This window comes from Ischnura elegans, chromosome 7, assembly GCF_921293095.1.
Source record: "Ischnura elegans chromosome 7, ioIscEleg1.1, whole genome shotgun sequence".
NCBI lineage: Eukaryota > Metazoa > Arthropoda > Insecta > Odonata > Coenagrionidae > Ischnura > Ischnura elegans.
In genome coordinates this window covers 95,827,058-95,845,449 of record NC_060252.1, presented here as the reverse complement: position 1 = coordinate 95,845,449, position 18,392 = coordinate 95,827,058, and the positions used below count along the sequence as shown (strand labels likewise).

Genomic DNA, 18,392 nt, shown 5'->3' with positions numbered 1-18,392 from the left:
CCGCACTAAATAGTTGGGTGTCCTCGAGCATAATCCCAAAAGTCCCAAAAAATCCCACTCGGGGAACATAGTGTCATCTTGGAAAATTGTCCGCCCTCCTGGATTTCCGATGACGTACCATTTTAACGATGTATGTGGCAGTGATAGAAACCCTAAGTATTTTTACACCCGTTTCCCACAGCGTGCACAACAATTAAAATATATTCCTTTGGTTTAAAGAAATATTGCAATGTTTCGACAGGATTTATACGATAACGACACATTTCATTGTTCAAAGACATTACCAAGATAAAATACAGTCCGCTTATGAATACTTGATTTCCACCAATTTAAAGCCGTTGTACTATCTTCCTGAATTGCAGGGAAATTTTTCCTAATATACCGACTCTGGTGGGGGTAATTATACCGAATAGCACTAGACCGTGTGTCAATTCTTGACGATGCCATGGGCCACCGAAAAGGGTTTTACGTAAAAAAGCTGCGGATATGTACGAAGTAGGTGAGAAAGTGAGGTAGCACTTCGCCGACGATCAGCAACTCCCGGTAATTTGCTCTTAAGGCTACTGTCGGCTAAGATATTGAGCCTCTTCACGTTGATGACCGTAACTGTATTTGCTTTGTGGCAATAATGCATCTGGAAAGAGGTTTTTAAGAGAATTAACAAATATTTGTGACTGGAAATTGAAGTAAGAGGTGGTCGCACTCTCCTACAACTGCTTTAATACATGTGGAAAAATGAAACTACCTTTTTAATCTAATGTGTCGGACTGCCAATATATCGCCCCTGAATCGGTTAAACTCAAGTTGTAACTGGAGTTGTGAGGTAGCTATGCGACCACCTAATTCTGCGACAGCTGTTGAGTGCTAGACGAGAGGTGTGCTTACAGGAGAGGAGGCATCATTTGCATCGCCCATGGAAACAATCCGCCATTATCGGTGCATTGTCGTGAGGATTGAAAAAAATCATATTCTCCCCCCTACAACTCCAAGGGAGGTGTCACCTCCCTTTTCTTTACAAACCCCTCCCAACCCCCTTCTGTGTTAACCCCTAATACACGTTACGCCATTGGTCAGATGAGACCCTGCTCGCACACGACTCCATGTGACGCCAGCGTGCAAGCGAACCAGCCCAAGTGCACGAAAGTCAACCCGCCATCCTCCTATTTACCACTTTACTCGCATCACGGCACGCAGGAAAAATCTCCCTCCTCAACCTCACTGAAGGGGGCAAGCAAAGTGGAGAGTATGACGCTTTTGCGGACAAAAAAATCCGCCCCCGACTCGCCCCGGGCAGTCTCGCGCAGCTGTCAAATCATCCCGCCCCATCTAACTCCACCCTCTGCCATATATCTTTCCCCCACACCCTTCTTACAATCATTAAAATCCCCCCCCCCCTTCCACCCCCTTCTGTGCGGTGTTTAACCTTCCTAATCACGCCCTCGCATCGATGGATATGCATGTATAAAAAAGTAGTAAGTAGTGTGTGCCCAAGTGCCTCCCCTCTCCCCCAAGCCCCTTGCTTTCCTTCCCCACCTTATGCTGTTGCTCTTTGTCCACTGTGAGAAGGAGGAGGCCACGCCCCCTCCACCAAGTCTCCCCTCTACTCCCACGCCGACCCGCGCGATTGGCCCGCCGCCCGCCAATGGGAGCGCGCCCGAGGAAAATGGGGCGTTGAATGGGCGTCTGGAAGGCATAGGATCGGCTCAGGCCGCGTTCGACCGTGGTGTGTGTGGGTATCAAAAAGGCGGGAAAAGGAGCGTGTGCAGCGGTAAGGAGTGAGGGCGGAAATGAGATACGTGGAGTGGAAAGGGAAGGGCTTTGAGAGAAGGTGGGGGAATAGGTCTTTGAGGAGACCTTCCCCCGCTCTCCCTTGTTTGCTCTCCCGGGAGGGTGGGGAGGAAGGAGAACGAGACTCTTCAAGGCGGTAGTGTGAGGGAGATTGTGTTGGAAGGGGGGGACGGCGTGTACGCTTGGAAGGCTTGTCCGTGCAGTTAGCGAGTCGGGAGCAGAGGCGTCAGGTAGCTAGCCTCTTGGGATGGTCTGTTGGGGGCTGCCGCTTGTCTTCGGGGGCGGGGGCAGTAGTTAGGGAGGAGGTGGGGGGGTTGTAGTTGGTGTGAGGAGGAGGTTTTTATCAAAGAGTGGAGGCAGACGTTGAGTTGTTTTTTTTCTACCTTTTATTTCTCTCTCTGGAGACCTCCCCATTCCTCCCCCCCCCTATTAAGGAGCCTCTGGAAAAGGCGGTGTTGGTTGGGGGTGGGAGGTATTCCAACTAATTGATGCGGTGAATTCTCTCTTCTCCCCCACTCCACTAGACTCCAGTGCCCACTCCAGTGTTTCTAAAGGTTGGGGGTTGGTTGGTGGGGACACTCCAGGGGCCCCTCGTTCCACCCCTTTTTCATCCCCATCCCCGCAGTGACCCCCCTCCCCGCCTTTCGCCCGATCAAGAGACCAAACTCCCCCACACTCCGCATCCAAACGCGAGTGAGTGTGGGTTTCCTCGCCCGCTGATTCGCCGTATATCATCGCTGAGGCCCGGCTCGGAAAAACCCCGGACGCGGGACCCGAGATCTCCCGGCAGGTGACTCGGGCGAACCCCGGCGAGCGGTGTGACTCGACTCCCGGCCAGGATTTTGTGAATAGTAATTACTTCCTATTTTTTCCCCCTTCGAGTGATATCGTCTTTTTTCATCTGATGAGACCCGTGTGTGCGACATTTTTTGCATATCTTTTCGACTCCTCCTGTTGTCGACGGGACATCGACATGTGTTTTAGCGAGGCCGGAAGAGGGACGCGTAATGAGGTGAATGTGTGACCGGAAGCTTGGCGACTGCACCTGTGTGACCATGGTTACGGCGAAGCGCTCCCTATGGGTGAACAGTGACTGCGATTCTCAGTTGTTATCACTCCGCAGCTGATTCTTGAGTGATACGGTGATGTGCGGTAAACTCGACCCCAAGTGAAGATTCCAGCGAGTGCGCGAGTTTGCGTTATGGCCAGTGTTAGTTAGCATAGAATCGAAGGCAAGTTTTTCGTATGAAGTTGAATTGAAAACAGAAAGCTGAACTATAAAAACTGAACTGATTGTTCCATATAATCAGGTGTGTGTGTGAGGAACTAACTTTATTTTCGCTGAATATACTTGATGTATAATTTTTTACGGAGACATCTGAGAGCCGTAATTAATGCTTATTGCCAAGCATAAGTGAAAACTTAGAACGGGAGTGTGAACCAAGTGATGTCGGCCTAATTTGAAAAAGCGGTGCCTCTGCAATAACGCTGCAAAGTCTGAAATCTGATGGACTTGTTTCCAAAACTCAAACCTACAGCAATTTTTGTTTTTTAAACGTATCCAAGCTCTCTCGGTGTACGTTAACAGAGAATATTGAAGATTTGTCGTAGACGTGGACGATAGTGCTGAAGATCTACTTCAAAACAGTACTTCACTCCTCAATTCTCTCCCACATAAAGGAACTGTGACTGGGGGACGGGCAATATTTTCGTCGCCCGCACTGTGGCGTTGTCGAGCGGGAAACTAGATCCCAGCGTCCCCGCTCGACCGGCGGTGAAGATAGACGTCTTCGTTCTAGCGGGAGCCCGAGTGTCTGGCCCCTGGGCGCGGGGGCACTAGGATGCCGGCGGGTCTGCCGTGCTGCGGCCCGTCTTCGCCCGTCAGCAGCGGCGGGCCGCCCTCCCCCAGGCCGTCATCGTCCTCGGCGGCCGCCTCCTCTCCCAGGTCGGCAGCGCTCTCGCCGCCGCCAACGTCTGCTCGGAGGCCAGCGATGGATTTGAGCCAGGCGCACGGCGTCATGCCGATGCCTATCCACTGCACCACCGGTGAGTACATTCCATTTAGTTTATAAGTATTTATACGAAAGAACTTGACAGAAACAATATCAAAATACATTGGCGCGCGGGTGTCCCTAAGCCCTATCTTAAAAAGCAACGCCACGCCGGTAACAACAAGCACGATATTATACAAATCGTTCATTCAGTCAATATTTCTGTACGCGGTGGGGTTTACTAGCCAAAGAGAAAATCGATAGAATGGAGAGACGACACCTGCGATCTATATTTAAAATAAGGCAATGTTTGGGTAACCAAGCGGTGTACACTATAAGTTAAGTGGGTGCAGCCAAAGAGGTGGTGCGAAAAATAGCGAGGAAGTATTTTGACGATCTGGAGGACAAAGAGAACGAAGCAATTAAAGAAATAATATCCTATAAAGACACCTATAGAGATAGGTTTCGAAGACCGGAGGATATCTTAAATATATAAACAATAATTGAAAAAAATTACGAACGCAAGGGTGTTATACAAAGACGACAAGGATGAAAAGAAGTCAGAAGACTTAAGCATTCATAGCAATCAAGACCACACGCTTGAAAGATACGGAATTTCCTTACTCAAAATCTTATTTGAAGAGGATGCGTTAGTCTCGCTCGAACGGGTCGCCTTTCGCGAAACATTAATCCCGAAAACTTACGCTTTGATCTTTAAATTGTGAGTAAATATACGATTGCATCTTCACAGTACCGTGCGGGTCACCTCAAGCGTGTTTGGCAGCCGGTGACAAGTCACCAGCATGCAACAATGTCCTCACAAGCGCACCACACGGTCATAAAAATATAACGCTTATTAATAAATTATTCGTGCGTCCACATTTGTACAAAGGCAAATCTTGCAAACGGTAAATATTTCTACGCAAAACCATGCAAGGTTGGCACAATCGAAAAATGAAAACATGCAATGAGTCGTCCCAGCGAGTGACGCCATTATTTATATTAATCCAAACACCTTTGCTATGCCTGATTGTGCGAGGAAAGAGTGAATAGAGAAGAAAAAACTATTGCCTTTTTTGAGGCGGGTGTTAAGAAAAAAATGGTCCAGTTCAGGGCCAATTAATGGGAGAGTGGAGAAAACGACACTTCCCCGGGAGCTTTGTAGCCTTATGGGGACAATACGATGGGTGGAATTATTATAGAGCAGCAATTTGGATTTAATACGACATGTGGCACTGTTGAAAAACGAATGATGCCCTAAATAAGCAAGATGTATGGTCTCAGAGGGAAGAAAGCCAAGATTAAGACCGAAGAAAAGGTGAATAAAAATACAGAATAGAGGATCTTCAACGAATGGTAGACCGGTATGATTGGAAGGAAAGATCCAGGAGAAAAAAGAGAGGAGAGCCTTGGTTTAGACTTCGCCCAGTTCACTGGGCCTGATCGTGTAAAGAAGAAGAAGAAGTATGCGTAGTGGACCTATGTCAATAATTGCAAGTTTCTCAAATTTGAACGTTTCATCCTCTATGCCTGCCTCGTTAGCGGCAGAGTAAAGTCTCGCTTGGCAAAAAATTAAGTTGTAGGTTTCCCCCGAAGGCATGTATGTAAGAGATTGCCCGAGGATCCAAATGCTGAAGAGGAATCTGTGGTCCTAATTTTGCGATTTAAATGAAGTATTTTTATTTATATTCTCTTGCAAAGGCTATCCATTTCTGCTTTCATGTTTCACGTTGCCATGGAAATGCCTTTATGGTAACGTAAGTTTTAAACAAGTTTCGTTACGAAAAAGACAGTTCAGCCAGTCTTGAGGGTCTGACGCTTTCTCTAAATTAGGCCCTAGCATTCGCTATCCAAAAAATGATTGATGGTGGGGACTGACTCGAATGCTATTCTGAGCGCAATATTATAATAGATTTCTTTTAGTTTTGCCCAATGTTATGAGTTTTTTAGACTATGTGTACATTTTTAACGCTACATATGCTAGTTGCTTCTTAGGAGCAACTGTTGAAATTAACAACGGAAAATTTAGTTTTTTCGAGTTAGAAAATATCAGCCAAAGAGCAAACTTAGCAATCAATTTCTCTGTACTTTTGACGCTAGACTTTGCTAAAACTACTGGCACAAAATAATCCATTTTAAATCTAGCTTATGACAAGTCTATCAAAAGAACTCATGAGCTGTTCAAATGGTATCTACGCATTTGCTTCAGGTTCTAATTATTGTGTTTCCGCTGTTAACATTTCAATCTACTTTTATGTATGATTCACTCTTTATCCAATGTTTGTTTGCCGGCAAAGGGTCATTAGGGGTTATGACCTTTCCCCTCTAAGCGCGGCATGAAGTACTTTACCTTGGAACCTAGGGAAGTTAGCTACACGCGTGCTGAACAGGGGATAAGAAGCGATTACCCCATACTTATATTTTGGCAACGTAATATGTCACGCTTATTTTAATTACACGAACGAAAAATGGCTTTACTTGAAATATACAGTCTATATAAGTTATTTAATGATGGCAAAATGATATAGTAAACCCTTTATCATGAAATCTCTACCTACATTGTAAATCGCAAATTGTTGGAATCATATTCAATTTTGATTGTTATTTTCAATAGGTTCAGGAGTATAACTAGCCATTTTTAATAACTTTTTATTGTGCGGAGTTTTTTTTAATCAGAATTTCTTGCATACTGATTTTCTCAGGGTATTATTTATCAAAGTTTCACTGTTTATATTTTTACAGTCGATTGGTTAGCGCTAACCATAAATTATGGATAAAGCATTCAACTTTGCCTGGCGATGGCTGAAAGTTCTGGTTAGCATGCAGTTTGATATTATACAGAAGCTAATTGGAACTTCATTTCTATCTTCGGAATCATCTGTAGATAAAGTTGAAGGCTGTATCATTTTATGGTCAGCTTCAGTGGCGTAGCCAGGAATTTTGTTCGGGGGCGGGGTCCAAAATCAAGGGAGAAAATTTTGGAAAAACAGGGTACTGAGTAGAGGATTTTAAACCAATCTAAGCACTTTTCATAATCGAAAAACCTTCATTTGTCAAAGAAATCTTTTGTAAATTCACGATTTTCCAATGCTTGGTTTTCTTTTGTGATGCAAAGTAAGTATTCATTTATATTTTGGGGGGGTCCGGACCCCCCCTCTCCCGCTACTCCACCGGTCAGCGTAAACCAGTCGTTGCAAACCAGCCCTTAGTCCGCCATTGACTGTAGACCGCCAGTTATTTTTTTTCGATACGTTTAGACTTTTATGTGTTCTACACTTCCTAATGATAAATTTGCCTACATGCCTCATAATTGTAGCAGCTTAGAGATTGCACTTGGAGGTTAATGGAGGCCTTCCAAGCCTGGAAATTTTACTGTACGGCCTATACTATGGCGTCTGTATTTTCCAGAAACTATAAAAGCTTGTTTAATAAAGAGGGATTAAGGAATGAATTAAATGATTGTTGGATAGAAAGATGTTACTAAATGAAGGGATGTAGAGACGAGACATTTGGAAATATTTCACCTCTATTCTTCGTTTCCATGTCTACATTAGGTATATCCCGTTAACTCTCCAGTAGTTTTTGGCATAATTTATCCTGCCACATTAAATGCGATTAAAATCATTTCTCAAGCATATGCGCGTGGATACGTCCAGTGTCCCACCCGTATTTTCAATTTTCTTTTCATGGTTTTTACGTCTAAACCATGTTTCACTGTACTCATAGCTATCATTCAAAACACTCCGATTCTAAGATGCAACCATACGTTTTCCAAGCAAAAGTTCTCCTGTTCTTATTCCAATCGCTTTTATTTGTTTGCCTTTTAATTAATTATCTTTTGGTCTTCTTCAGGAGACTTTTCCCTTAATCTTTCTTCTTTTCCATTACATTTTTCTCTTGTATCTCCTCTGTCTGAAGCCGTGTTTATGCGATGCGTTTTACCCGCACAAGTTCGTGGCTGGACGAATTCTCGGATAGATGCAGGAAAATGTAACAGGAGCTTGGGCTTACATATTAGTTGATTTGCGTATTTTGGATGTTTGCATGGTGAAATTTTTTTGATGAATGTGTTTACATACGCGTCTGATATATCCTTCCAGTAAATATGCCTTCATAGCATGGCTGGGTCTCCTCGAGGTTTCTCCCAGGCATACGGTGCTTCGTCTTTGTTCTCGTGTGTAGCTTTAGCAGTGGTAATACTATTATGTTACACGAAAACTAATTCATTTAAAAAAAATACAAAAATATAATTATATTTCGAAAAATAACATCCATTGAGTGCTAAAAGCTAAGACACTATAATCTCAATTGTGAAATTTTCACCGCTTTCCATTGCGAAAACGGAAAAATACTGAATGCAATTGGGTACGTTTATTACCTTATTACTGGTAAAAAAATATGGCATTTCAAAAACTTTCTATCATCTTATTCTCATGGAAATTTCTATTACAGGGAAATAGCACTCTTGAGATGTAGAATGAATTATTTTTTTAATTTTTGATTTCCACCATGAGTTCACTCTATACGTCGCCTTCGCCCGCTGAATGAACTTGGTTTGTTCACGGCAGCAATTCTTTGCAATTTAGCGTGCCTGAATGAGTGCCTAATCCTTCCTTGTGGAGAAAAATGCTACCGGAAATCCAAAAGGAACGCATTGTATGGAAGTCGATTAGAAATTTTAATAGAAATTATCCCTTCAGTTTTTATCCGCGTATGTGACTATACGATAGTCACACTTGACCATAAAATCTCTACTGCATACGTTTCGTTGCTTTAAAAAACTAAATAAAGTTATAATTCAAATGTTAAACCATCTCTGTTATTCTAAGTATTGAAGCAGATGCAAATGTATACCGTAAATTGATTTACCATGAAATTATACCATTTGAAATCGATTATTCAAGTCTGATTTTATGTTTTCTATGAGTGAAAACAAGGCTCATCGAGTGGCATTGTTTTAAATTGTTAAAAACGTATTCTTTAGCTACAAATACTACGCGCGAGCTATTAAAACATATTTTCCAGTAATTTAAGCGAAGCGAATGAACTACTAATCTCCCCAACTTTTGAAAGAATTTCAAAACGAGGAAATTAATTAGTTCACTATTTCAAAGAATCCAATTATTTCTTTTTTCATTATTCCAGCATTTTTGATTGTAATGTATGTGTCTTTTTCCTAGGGAATTTGATGCTATATTTGTCACATTTTCCGTTACCGTTAGTACAGAGGTTACGGCCCGACTCACAATTATAACGACCGGAATTTTTTATGCTAAAATAATTATTTTTGTAAATGCATTTTGGACGCTTTAAACGGTATAGTACTGTCATTTATCTAACTTACATATTTTTATTCCTCGTGAAGTGAAAGTCACAATATTTTACGGTGATTTTCCCTTTCAAGATAAATCGTATTTGTGTAAATTTCGCTCCGTTAGCCGCCTGTAGAAATTTATCCTATGCCTGAATTCTGTGTTTATTGAGAGCTCATCATCTAATATTGCCCTTCACAACTCTAGATTAAATTCTTTAATACGTGCACCAATGTGTCGAAGTTGTCGAACTTGGCTATTTTCCCTTGAATGTATGTTCATTTTCGTGCTGAAAGTCAGCTCCCTCCGAAATTATTATAGTATTTTAATAATTTTGAGGCTTATTGAGGAACGTATGATTTTCAATATCCCAAACGTTGTAATTATTTTCCAACTATTGACTGATTTATATTAATTTAAATTTAACGAAAACGAGGGATTCAGGTTGCAGTTACATTGTGCTAGACATTGTTTTCTAACGCTCTTGCTGAAAAACCACGTCATTAAATATCACTCCCGAAAATAAATAATGAATCTATGTTGCAAAACTAGCATAAATTTTTGTCCTTTGAGACTTTTTATGTTAATATGCAAATACATCATTTTTGTGGATAATAAAAGGCAAAATATTTGGCACTATAAAATATACCATGTTTTGATGGTAAATTGGACCATTCAAATACATTTCTTACCTTTCGATGGCTGGATTTGGTTAAATATACAATGAAATTATAATTTTATTACTAATATTTATGTATATTTTATTGAACATTGCCATATTTGGTATAAAGTGTAGACAATACTACGTTAATTACTTTCTAATTTGTGTGGATGAGAACATATGGGTTTTTATTGATGCTTGTGATCCGAAGGGAAATCTTCGATGAAAATCTAGGTGAAGCTACACCCATATCATCTGCTAGTTTCTGTTTCCATTTACGTTTTATTGTTGAAGTATCGTGTTAGTTTAATGACTACTATGGTCACGGTTTAAGAAGGTGAGAGTCCCTGTCTCTCAGAATGTATGAAAATCTATCAGAATGAATGAATTAGCGGACTTTGCAAAAAATTACCACACAACCACCTCCTGATGTTTGTATAAGTGGCAATTTTTGCCACTGTTTACAATTCTAGCTGTAGTTCTGTGTGTGAACTTAATTGTACGTGCATCTCAACTCTTCGTTTCTATTTTCTCTGTAACTCGTCACCTTGTACCGTCTTGTCACTTATTCCATTTCTGATATCTCCCTCCGTTTTCTGTGTACCCATCATACTTGAATGGCTGTTCGGAAAGAAAAATGGCCCATGATTTTAAACTATTTTGTAAAATATTAGTTATTCTCCGTATCAGAATTCGTTTGAAGATCAGGCATTGCTTTTGATCGAAGCTATTCTCGTTCTGAAGTCTGTCGTAATCATTATTCTGCTTTTGTCGATTGCAATTATATTACAAATATTATTCGGTCCCTCATTGATATCATTTATATTTCGGGGGATTCGGACCCTCTCCCCCCTCGCTACGCCACCGGGGTCCAAAACCAAGGGAGAAAATTTTTGAAAAACCGGGTACTGAGTAGAGGATTTTAAACTAATCAACCATGTTTCACTGTACTCATAGCTATCATTCAAAACACTCCAATTATAAGATGCAGCCATACGTTTTCCAAGCAAGAGTTGTCCTGTTCTTATTCCAATCGCCATTATTTGTTTACTTTTTAATTAATTATCTTTTGGTCTTCTTCAGGTTTTTTTCCCTTAATATTTCTCTTTTCCACAACAATTTTCTCTTGTATCTCCTCTGTCTGAAGCCGTGTTTATACGATGTGTTTTACCCGTGCAACTTCGTGGCTGGACGAATTCTCGGACAGATACAGGAAAATGTAACGGGAGCTATTTCTTGGGTTGATGCATTAGTTGATTAGCGCATTTTGGATGTTTGCATGGTGAAATTTCTATTTTCTCTGTAACTCATCATATTGTACCCTCTTGTCATTTATTCTATATCTGATATCTTTCTCCGTTTTCTGTATACCCATCATGTTTGAATGGCTGTTCGGAAATAAAAATGGCCCATACTTTATGTATAGATATCGCCTGGATAAGTAATTTACTTTGGCCATATTTATATTGATTTTAGAATTTGGGGATCGATGGGCATCAACGACAGATTCTAAGGGCACATGAGTGATGTTACTTCGCGCTCGTTCGTGCACATCTTGAATATGCAGTGAGCATGGAGAATCCGGCGCAGAAAGATTTAATCAATGAACTGAATAAAATACATTGGAAAGCTGCGCGATTCATCAAACTGTGACAGGCGCACAGAAAAAGTTACACAGATGTTAAACGAAGTAGGCCGGGTGCGGCCGGGGCCTCAGAGGCTGCGCGCTAGGCTTAGATTGCTTGAGCAATTGAGAATAGATATCTTTCGGAGCGACCAGGAGAACATCATGTTCTTTAATTAACCCCTGATGACGATGACGGACTTAGTCATGGAAACGTTGGGAACTACAACCCGATACGACACCCGGTGGGAAACCCGAGAAATATTTCTGCAGAGCATACGCCGGGAAAAACTCAGATTCTACATCATGTTCTTTCATTATATCTCCGGGTCCGACAGAAACGATAAATTAAGAGAGATATGTTGCCAATCCGATAGGTATGGTTATTCTTTTTTCCCTGAACAATGAAGGACTTCAGTAAATCCTGGGTTGAACTTCTTTGAAGCATTTCCGTTTAATGGCTGCTGGCAGCAATGCCAGCGAAACAGTTGTCTTAAACCAATAACCGACGCGACGCCTTAGCACCGGAAGAATGGAGACATTGTCATCAGGTGCCGTAAATTCCGCTTTCTTCATGGATACTGTCTTGTCTGGTTTTTGGCATCCGTAATTCAAGAGTTAGGATTTATTTGTTTTATTTTAAAGAAAGAGAACCACATACAGCATATACTTATATATAGCACATATATCATATAAACATTTTATAGTGGCCAGGTAACAATACATAAATTAGAGGAAGAAGACGCAATATAACAAGTATAAAACAATAATTACATTTACAAAAACAAAAGGACAACATGAATCACCAGGTAAAGACTACTTCGGAGACAGATAGGATAGGGAAAGGCTTATGAAGGATTTCAATGGAAGTGCAGTTCTGAATTGTGATGCCCAAATAATGGCATTATCCTGTACAATGTCTATAAAAGTGTTTCAAATACTTACTTCTGTTACTGCGAATGACATTTTATGATTGCATTGCAAGATTCATAATATTTTCAGAAATTTCTCCTACTGAGCTATGCTATTGTCCTTCCGGCTGCTCTCTGGCTAACACGGTTAGTGTGCCTGCTTTCATTAAATATTTTCAGAGATGAATTTAAGACTTCGTTGACTTCCACTGAATTATTTCCTTTGTGCGACATGTTTCGATCCAGAGAGGTCATTATCAAGTACAACAAATTTGAATATTAAGCAAGCATATATACTCCTTGAAGGAGATGGGGGAGAGGGTGGAAGGAGTCTTAATGTTCAAATTTTTTGTAGTTGATAATGACCTCTTTGGATCGAAACTTGTCGTACCCAGGAAATAAACCAGTGGAAGTCAACGAAGTCTTCTTTTCATTTTCAAATATCAACTTCCACATAGTTGAGCCTTATGCCATTGAACGAAATATTTTCAGATACGTCGAAGAATCACTCGTTCGTCTGTGAATGGGGCATGTGCATTTGCTTGCGAAGGTGTAATGTGATTGCTGGAAGAGTAGAGTTGAAGTCAGAAAGACCTGGTAAAATAGGCCAATGGAAGTAGAACGTATATTCAGGAAATTTTATTTTGCAACGTTAAAGCGAGATATTTCTTTTTTGATTTTCATGCGTTTCATGCAATTTCATTGGTGAATATAGCGCATTATTTAGTAGTGAATAGGAGTGTTAATGTGAATGTACATTAGGTAGAACACTGGTTTCTCGTATCCAGAAGGTGGATATGGAACCCAGCAGCAACCTAGATATTATCAAAGAACCCCCAACAGGTCGGCGTCATATTGGTGGCTACTGGTATCCTATTCCCAAAACTTAGGTATTGATAGATATTTTTCACCGCAAATCTTGAGTTCTTTATGTGACTCGTAGTTGCAAAAAATCAATGCTGCACTAGGTCTCTTGACATTCATCCCTTTTTGCTTTTCCCGGCAGAAATGTAATATTTTTAACAACTTTACTTTTTTCACTCAATCTCTATCATCTCTTTGTTAGTTAGCCTGCTCTTCAATCACAGGTGATTAATATATAATTTCGACACTCCTTTTTTGTGTTCTTTTGGAGTAAATTGTAAAGAATTGGGGGAAACCAATTACCCCCTTTGGCCTTTCAAAAGCTTGCTTCTATGTTCTTCATAAAGTCGAGATAATGTTGGATAATTTGTACTCGCGATCATTGGTATAAAGTGGAATTTCACAACTTTTTCCCAACATTTCAGTTTTCTGCAAAACATTCTTAATATTGATTAAAGTTTCGTCAGGATTGGCGTATTTGGCAAAAAATGAACACCAGTTCTTTTTTTTTTAGTTCTTATTGAATATTTTAGAATCGTGCATGATTATCCCGAGGAACTCCTTTAGTAAATAAATAAAATAAATATGTCAACGACACTTTAGAAAAAAATCACTATCTCTTGATTCACTTTGTGGTATTCCATTATAAGTTTTCCTGGATATCAGACAATTACTTATACCACTTATTTTTTATCAGAGCGCGACCCGGGTTTCAATGAATAATCATCATATTCATTTTCTTTAATAATTTGCGCCTGAAGATGATGATTATTCATTGAAACCCGAGTCGAGCTATGATAAAAAATAAGTGGCATTAGTAATTGTCTGATATCCAGGAAACTTACTTTAGAAAAATCCCGAATTTCACCCCTAAAATACAGTGTTTCCATAGACATCGGAAAAAGAGTTTAACTAGCCTGAGGAACCATTCACCCATGCTTATTTGATCATATCATTGAGTTCATTCGCTCTCAGGATCAAAATTTTCATGCATTTCATGATATGATAGAGAGGATAGTATTAATGCATGTGATTTCCCTATTCAGTTATGTTAACTCTGGTGAGTTATTCTGTTACTATGGTGAGTTCTCGTCGCATTCTTGGTTATGTGATGTAGATTTTACTGTTTTAAAACCGTCTTGATCGGATTAAAAGAACTTGGAGTGGTATCAGAATGCAAACTTCGAAATTACGCAAGTTATGAAGGTGTTGTGTTTATTTTAGCATAATTTTGACGGATTATAATTTCCAATGCGTAATAGCGTATTTCGCTATCATTTGGCTATTTCATCGGTTTCATCTGCCTCTGAAAATTAGCGTTACTTTATACCTAAATCATTCTTTGGAATCCATCGAGTAATATTTTGAAATGCTCTAAATCTCTGGCAATTACAATGACTTCTTATCCCCTCCCATTCGGAGGTGAAATGGTAAATCCGTGCTTTTGTTGGATTGTCTTCGCATTACTATCAATTGAAATTTTTTAATGCTTATTTTTTACTCGGTCGCAATTGCTTTTTGCGACGGAATGTTTTCTAATTTCATGACGCAATTCCTTTCGATGTTAGATGAGGTTCAAGGTGGCGTGTTTCAAAATTGATTCAAATTAATTTTAAGCTAATATACGTCCTAAGTCTCTGAGTCTACTTCTTCTATACTCTTTATCTACTCCTGCATACTACGCCACTAGCCGCCTCCATGGGCGTATGGTGGATGGTGATATGACAAGAGCCGTTTACCAATGAGAAGGAAATGCTCTAACGAAATCACGCCTAGCCTTTATTGAAGTCCATTATTGTGCGGGGGAAAAACGGATTCCCAATCCTATCCCCACGGCAAAATATCTCTCTCAATTTATCGTTTCCGTCGGAAAAAATTGATTGTTTGAGGCGTAACTTTGTGAAAGCGATTCATTATTAAATTTAAAAAGAGGAACTTTGTGCTTCCACATTAATATTTATTCACAAATTTACGGCCATGGTTTCAACGTTAGACGTGTCCTGATGATGACGTCTAGCGTTGAAACCATGGTCGTAAATTTGTGAATAAATATTAATATGAAAGCACAAAGTTCTTCTTTTTTATTTTAGTTTCTGTCGGACCTTAAATATAGCGAGGTTATGATATATAGTATATAAAATACGCAAATAATTATTAAATATATGCATAATGTATTCAATATAATGATATTATGTTCTCCGTGACTCTGTAAAAGATTTATATTTTCATCTGCTCAAGCAATCTAAGCCTCCGTGTCCCTAGGGGCTCCTAGCCTTATTCGTTTTACATCTCTGTAATGCTGTTTGTGCGCCCATGGTGGTATTTGTCGGCTGTAGCTGGTTTCCTATGTATTTAATTAAGTTCAAGGATTAAGTCATTCTGTGCTGGATCTCAGATGCCCGCTGCATATTCAAGTTGTGGCCAGACGAAAGCGACAAAGCACCGCCCTTTCACTTTTTCATCCGACAATCATCCTACAAAACTGTTGACGAATCCTAGATTCTTAAGTGCTCTGCCACTAATATTTTTAATGAGTCCCTCACGATAGGTTCGAAGTTATTACAACTCCCAGATACTTCATCTGTCACCTTTACGTTAATATTATCTGTAGCATATGCATGAGGATATTTGGGGAATGGTAGCAACATGAAATTTACGTAAGGACCCATCCTTTATTTTTCTGGGGACAAACGTTTTCATTTGCCCATACTTTCGAAAAATCTGTCTCTTACTCAAGTCACCGCAGGTAAAGCCATTCACTCATGCGGGCTCAAAGTTACACCTACTGAAATAGGGGTTTCAAACCTTTTCAACCAATTTATTATTTGAATATGATATTGCACTGTTAACACTGAATTTATTTTCGCAAGACGGGTTTCGTTGTCACAACAGCATGTTCAAGTGCATATTCAAGTGGAACTTTAAAACGTCGTAACAACGAAATTCAGTGGATAAATTGCAATACCATATTTAACTAATATTAGCAATTTCCACCACATCGTGCCAGATGTCACAAGCGTTTACCTATTCAGTAGTGTTTTCTAACCCGATAGTCGCTTAGCAACCACGACATCCGTCTTTTGAGCCGCAATGTGGACTTGAAACGTCAATATCTTGTTCTGAAAGCACAGTTTGTAATTCTCTGTGGAATTAAATGTCTTGGCGGTGTGATTGGGAGTAGGTAGACCTGATCGAAAGCTGGTAGATCTTTCTTTGAATACCTGGAGAGTCAGCTGATTTTTTCATCGGGAATATAAGCCTTTGTGTCTCTCTCTGTTATTTTACTTTCGTTTACGACAGTCTATGCTTCGGCCGGCTTAGAGTGAGTGCGCTGCGGCGAAGTTTCTTTCCCCGGCGGAGAGGCTGGTACCTCCCGGCGCAGAGAATGAATGCCCCGCGGGTACACTCGAGGAAGCGAAATCCCCTCCAGTTTCCCACCGTAACTAGCGTGGAGTTTGCGCTTAATTTACAATTTTACTCTCTCACTGTTTCAACGCTAGTAACATCGATTCATTTTATTTATTGTGGCAGGATGAAAAAACGTAAAAAAATTTCATGAATTAATATTTTTTCACTTCTTTATATGTTTTAATGGATTTATTTAGATGAAATAATCCTGTCTCTCTTACATAAAACTTGAATTGTATGGAAAAGCTTAGAATTCATCATGCATGTAATTCCAGGGAAAATCAGAGGTACAGCTGTAAGAAATATCATTTTTTACCGTATTCTGTTATTATTTTCACGTACCCTTATCCATAGCGATTTGATCGATATTTGATAATTTCGTTCTGAGATATTATGTGCCATTTCGAAGCCTCGATCTTTTCAATCAATCTGTGAATTCATATATGGCTAATCGTGACTCACTTCAGAACGAACTACGTGTTTCTTTCTGAGATAATGCGCTTCTTATAAAGTTGCGGTATGGTTCGCTAGTATTTTCCGTGTAATATAATTCACGCAATGCTTTAAAACTGGTTAAATTCATGCAATAAGTATTTTGAATTAAATTTGTTTTATGTTCAGCCTTTTATCATACGTTTCATCTGTTGAATATGCGTTAATACACTGTACAATGCGTACTGAAGCAGAATGAAAACTTTGACGGTTGCCTGGGAATTCTGAAAAAAAGTGAAGTAATTTCAGTTTAATATTGGAGTCGCTACCCTCTGGGATTTGATGATTAGTTCTTTGACCATTGCCTCTCACAATGGTGGTGGGAAGGGCGAGAGTGTAGAAGAATTAATATCCCAGTAAGTTTAAAATATAACTCTATGTCTATTCATGGATGTACAGAACTTCACATTTTCCATTTTTTCACAGTCCCACATCTTTTGTACGTCTTCGTATAAAATCTCTAGCGATGCGGTTTATTATTTGCTAGAAATCTATCTGCATCTTCATACTGCCCCGCAAGTCGCCTCGATTGGCGTATGTCGGTGGTGCTAGAAAACCAACCGTTAATAATAAAAAGGAAATGCTCTAACGAAGATCCGCCTATCACAATTAATTTCCCTTATTGTTCGGGGTAAAAGCGAATTTCCATTCCTGATCTTCGGCAAATTATATCTTTTATAGATGATTTCTGTGGGATATGTTCCTATATTTAAGTGAGCCATGGACAATGACATCAGCGGAGAGAGCAAGGATAGAAGCTTTCGAAATGTGGCGCGACAGAAAAATGATGAGGATCAAATGTATCGACCGAGAAGGTAGCGAAGAAGTGCTAGGAAGAGTAGGAAAGACGAAAATCCTCATGATAATCTTAATAAGAAGACGGAACATCCTAATAGGCCACATATTGAGACATGCTGGCCTGATCAAGACAATCTTCGAGGGACAAGTGGATGGCAAGAACGGAAAAGGAAGATCTCGAACAAAATACGAGTGTATGGAACAAGTAAAGAAAAATGTGAAAGAGAAGAAATGCGCAGGTGTGAAAAGATTAGCTGATAGGAGAACTGAGTGGAGAGCTACGTCGAACGAACCTTAGGATTGTTGACCAGTGATGATGACTGGAAATATGTGGGGTTATAATGTGTTCTCCGTGTCACTCTAAAAGATATCTATTCTCAATTGTTCTAGCAATCTAAGCCTAACGCGCTGCCTCTGAGTCTATGGCGGCTCAGTAAGGCAGCCTATGGTATAGAACTTAACCGCCGATCGTAAACTCCTATGAAACATATTTTTTGCTGTATGTTATGAATTTATATGCACATTTGCAGTCGCAAGGCATTG

At 40.0% G+C, this 18,392-nt stretch overlaps 1 protein-coding gene across 2 annotated transcripts in view; it reads left to right on the top strand.

Annotated features, from left to right (window-relative positions):
* The first annotated feature begins 2,225 nt into the window (after positions 1-2,225).
* Positions 2,226-18,392, top strand: part of LOC124162496 (paired box pox-neuro protein-like) — a 281,621-nt gene continuing 265,454 nt past the window's right edge. For both annotated transcript variants that reach the window (XM_046539055.1, XM_046539056.1), the window contains exon 1: positions 2,226-3,834. In XM_046539055.1, coding sequence (XP_046395011.1) covers positions 3,630-3,834 — 205 coding nt within the window. In that variant the 5' untranslated portion in view covers positions 2,226-3,629. The remainder of the gene's footprint in view (positions 3,835-18,392) is intronic.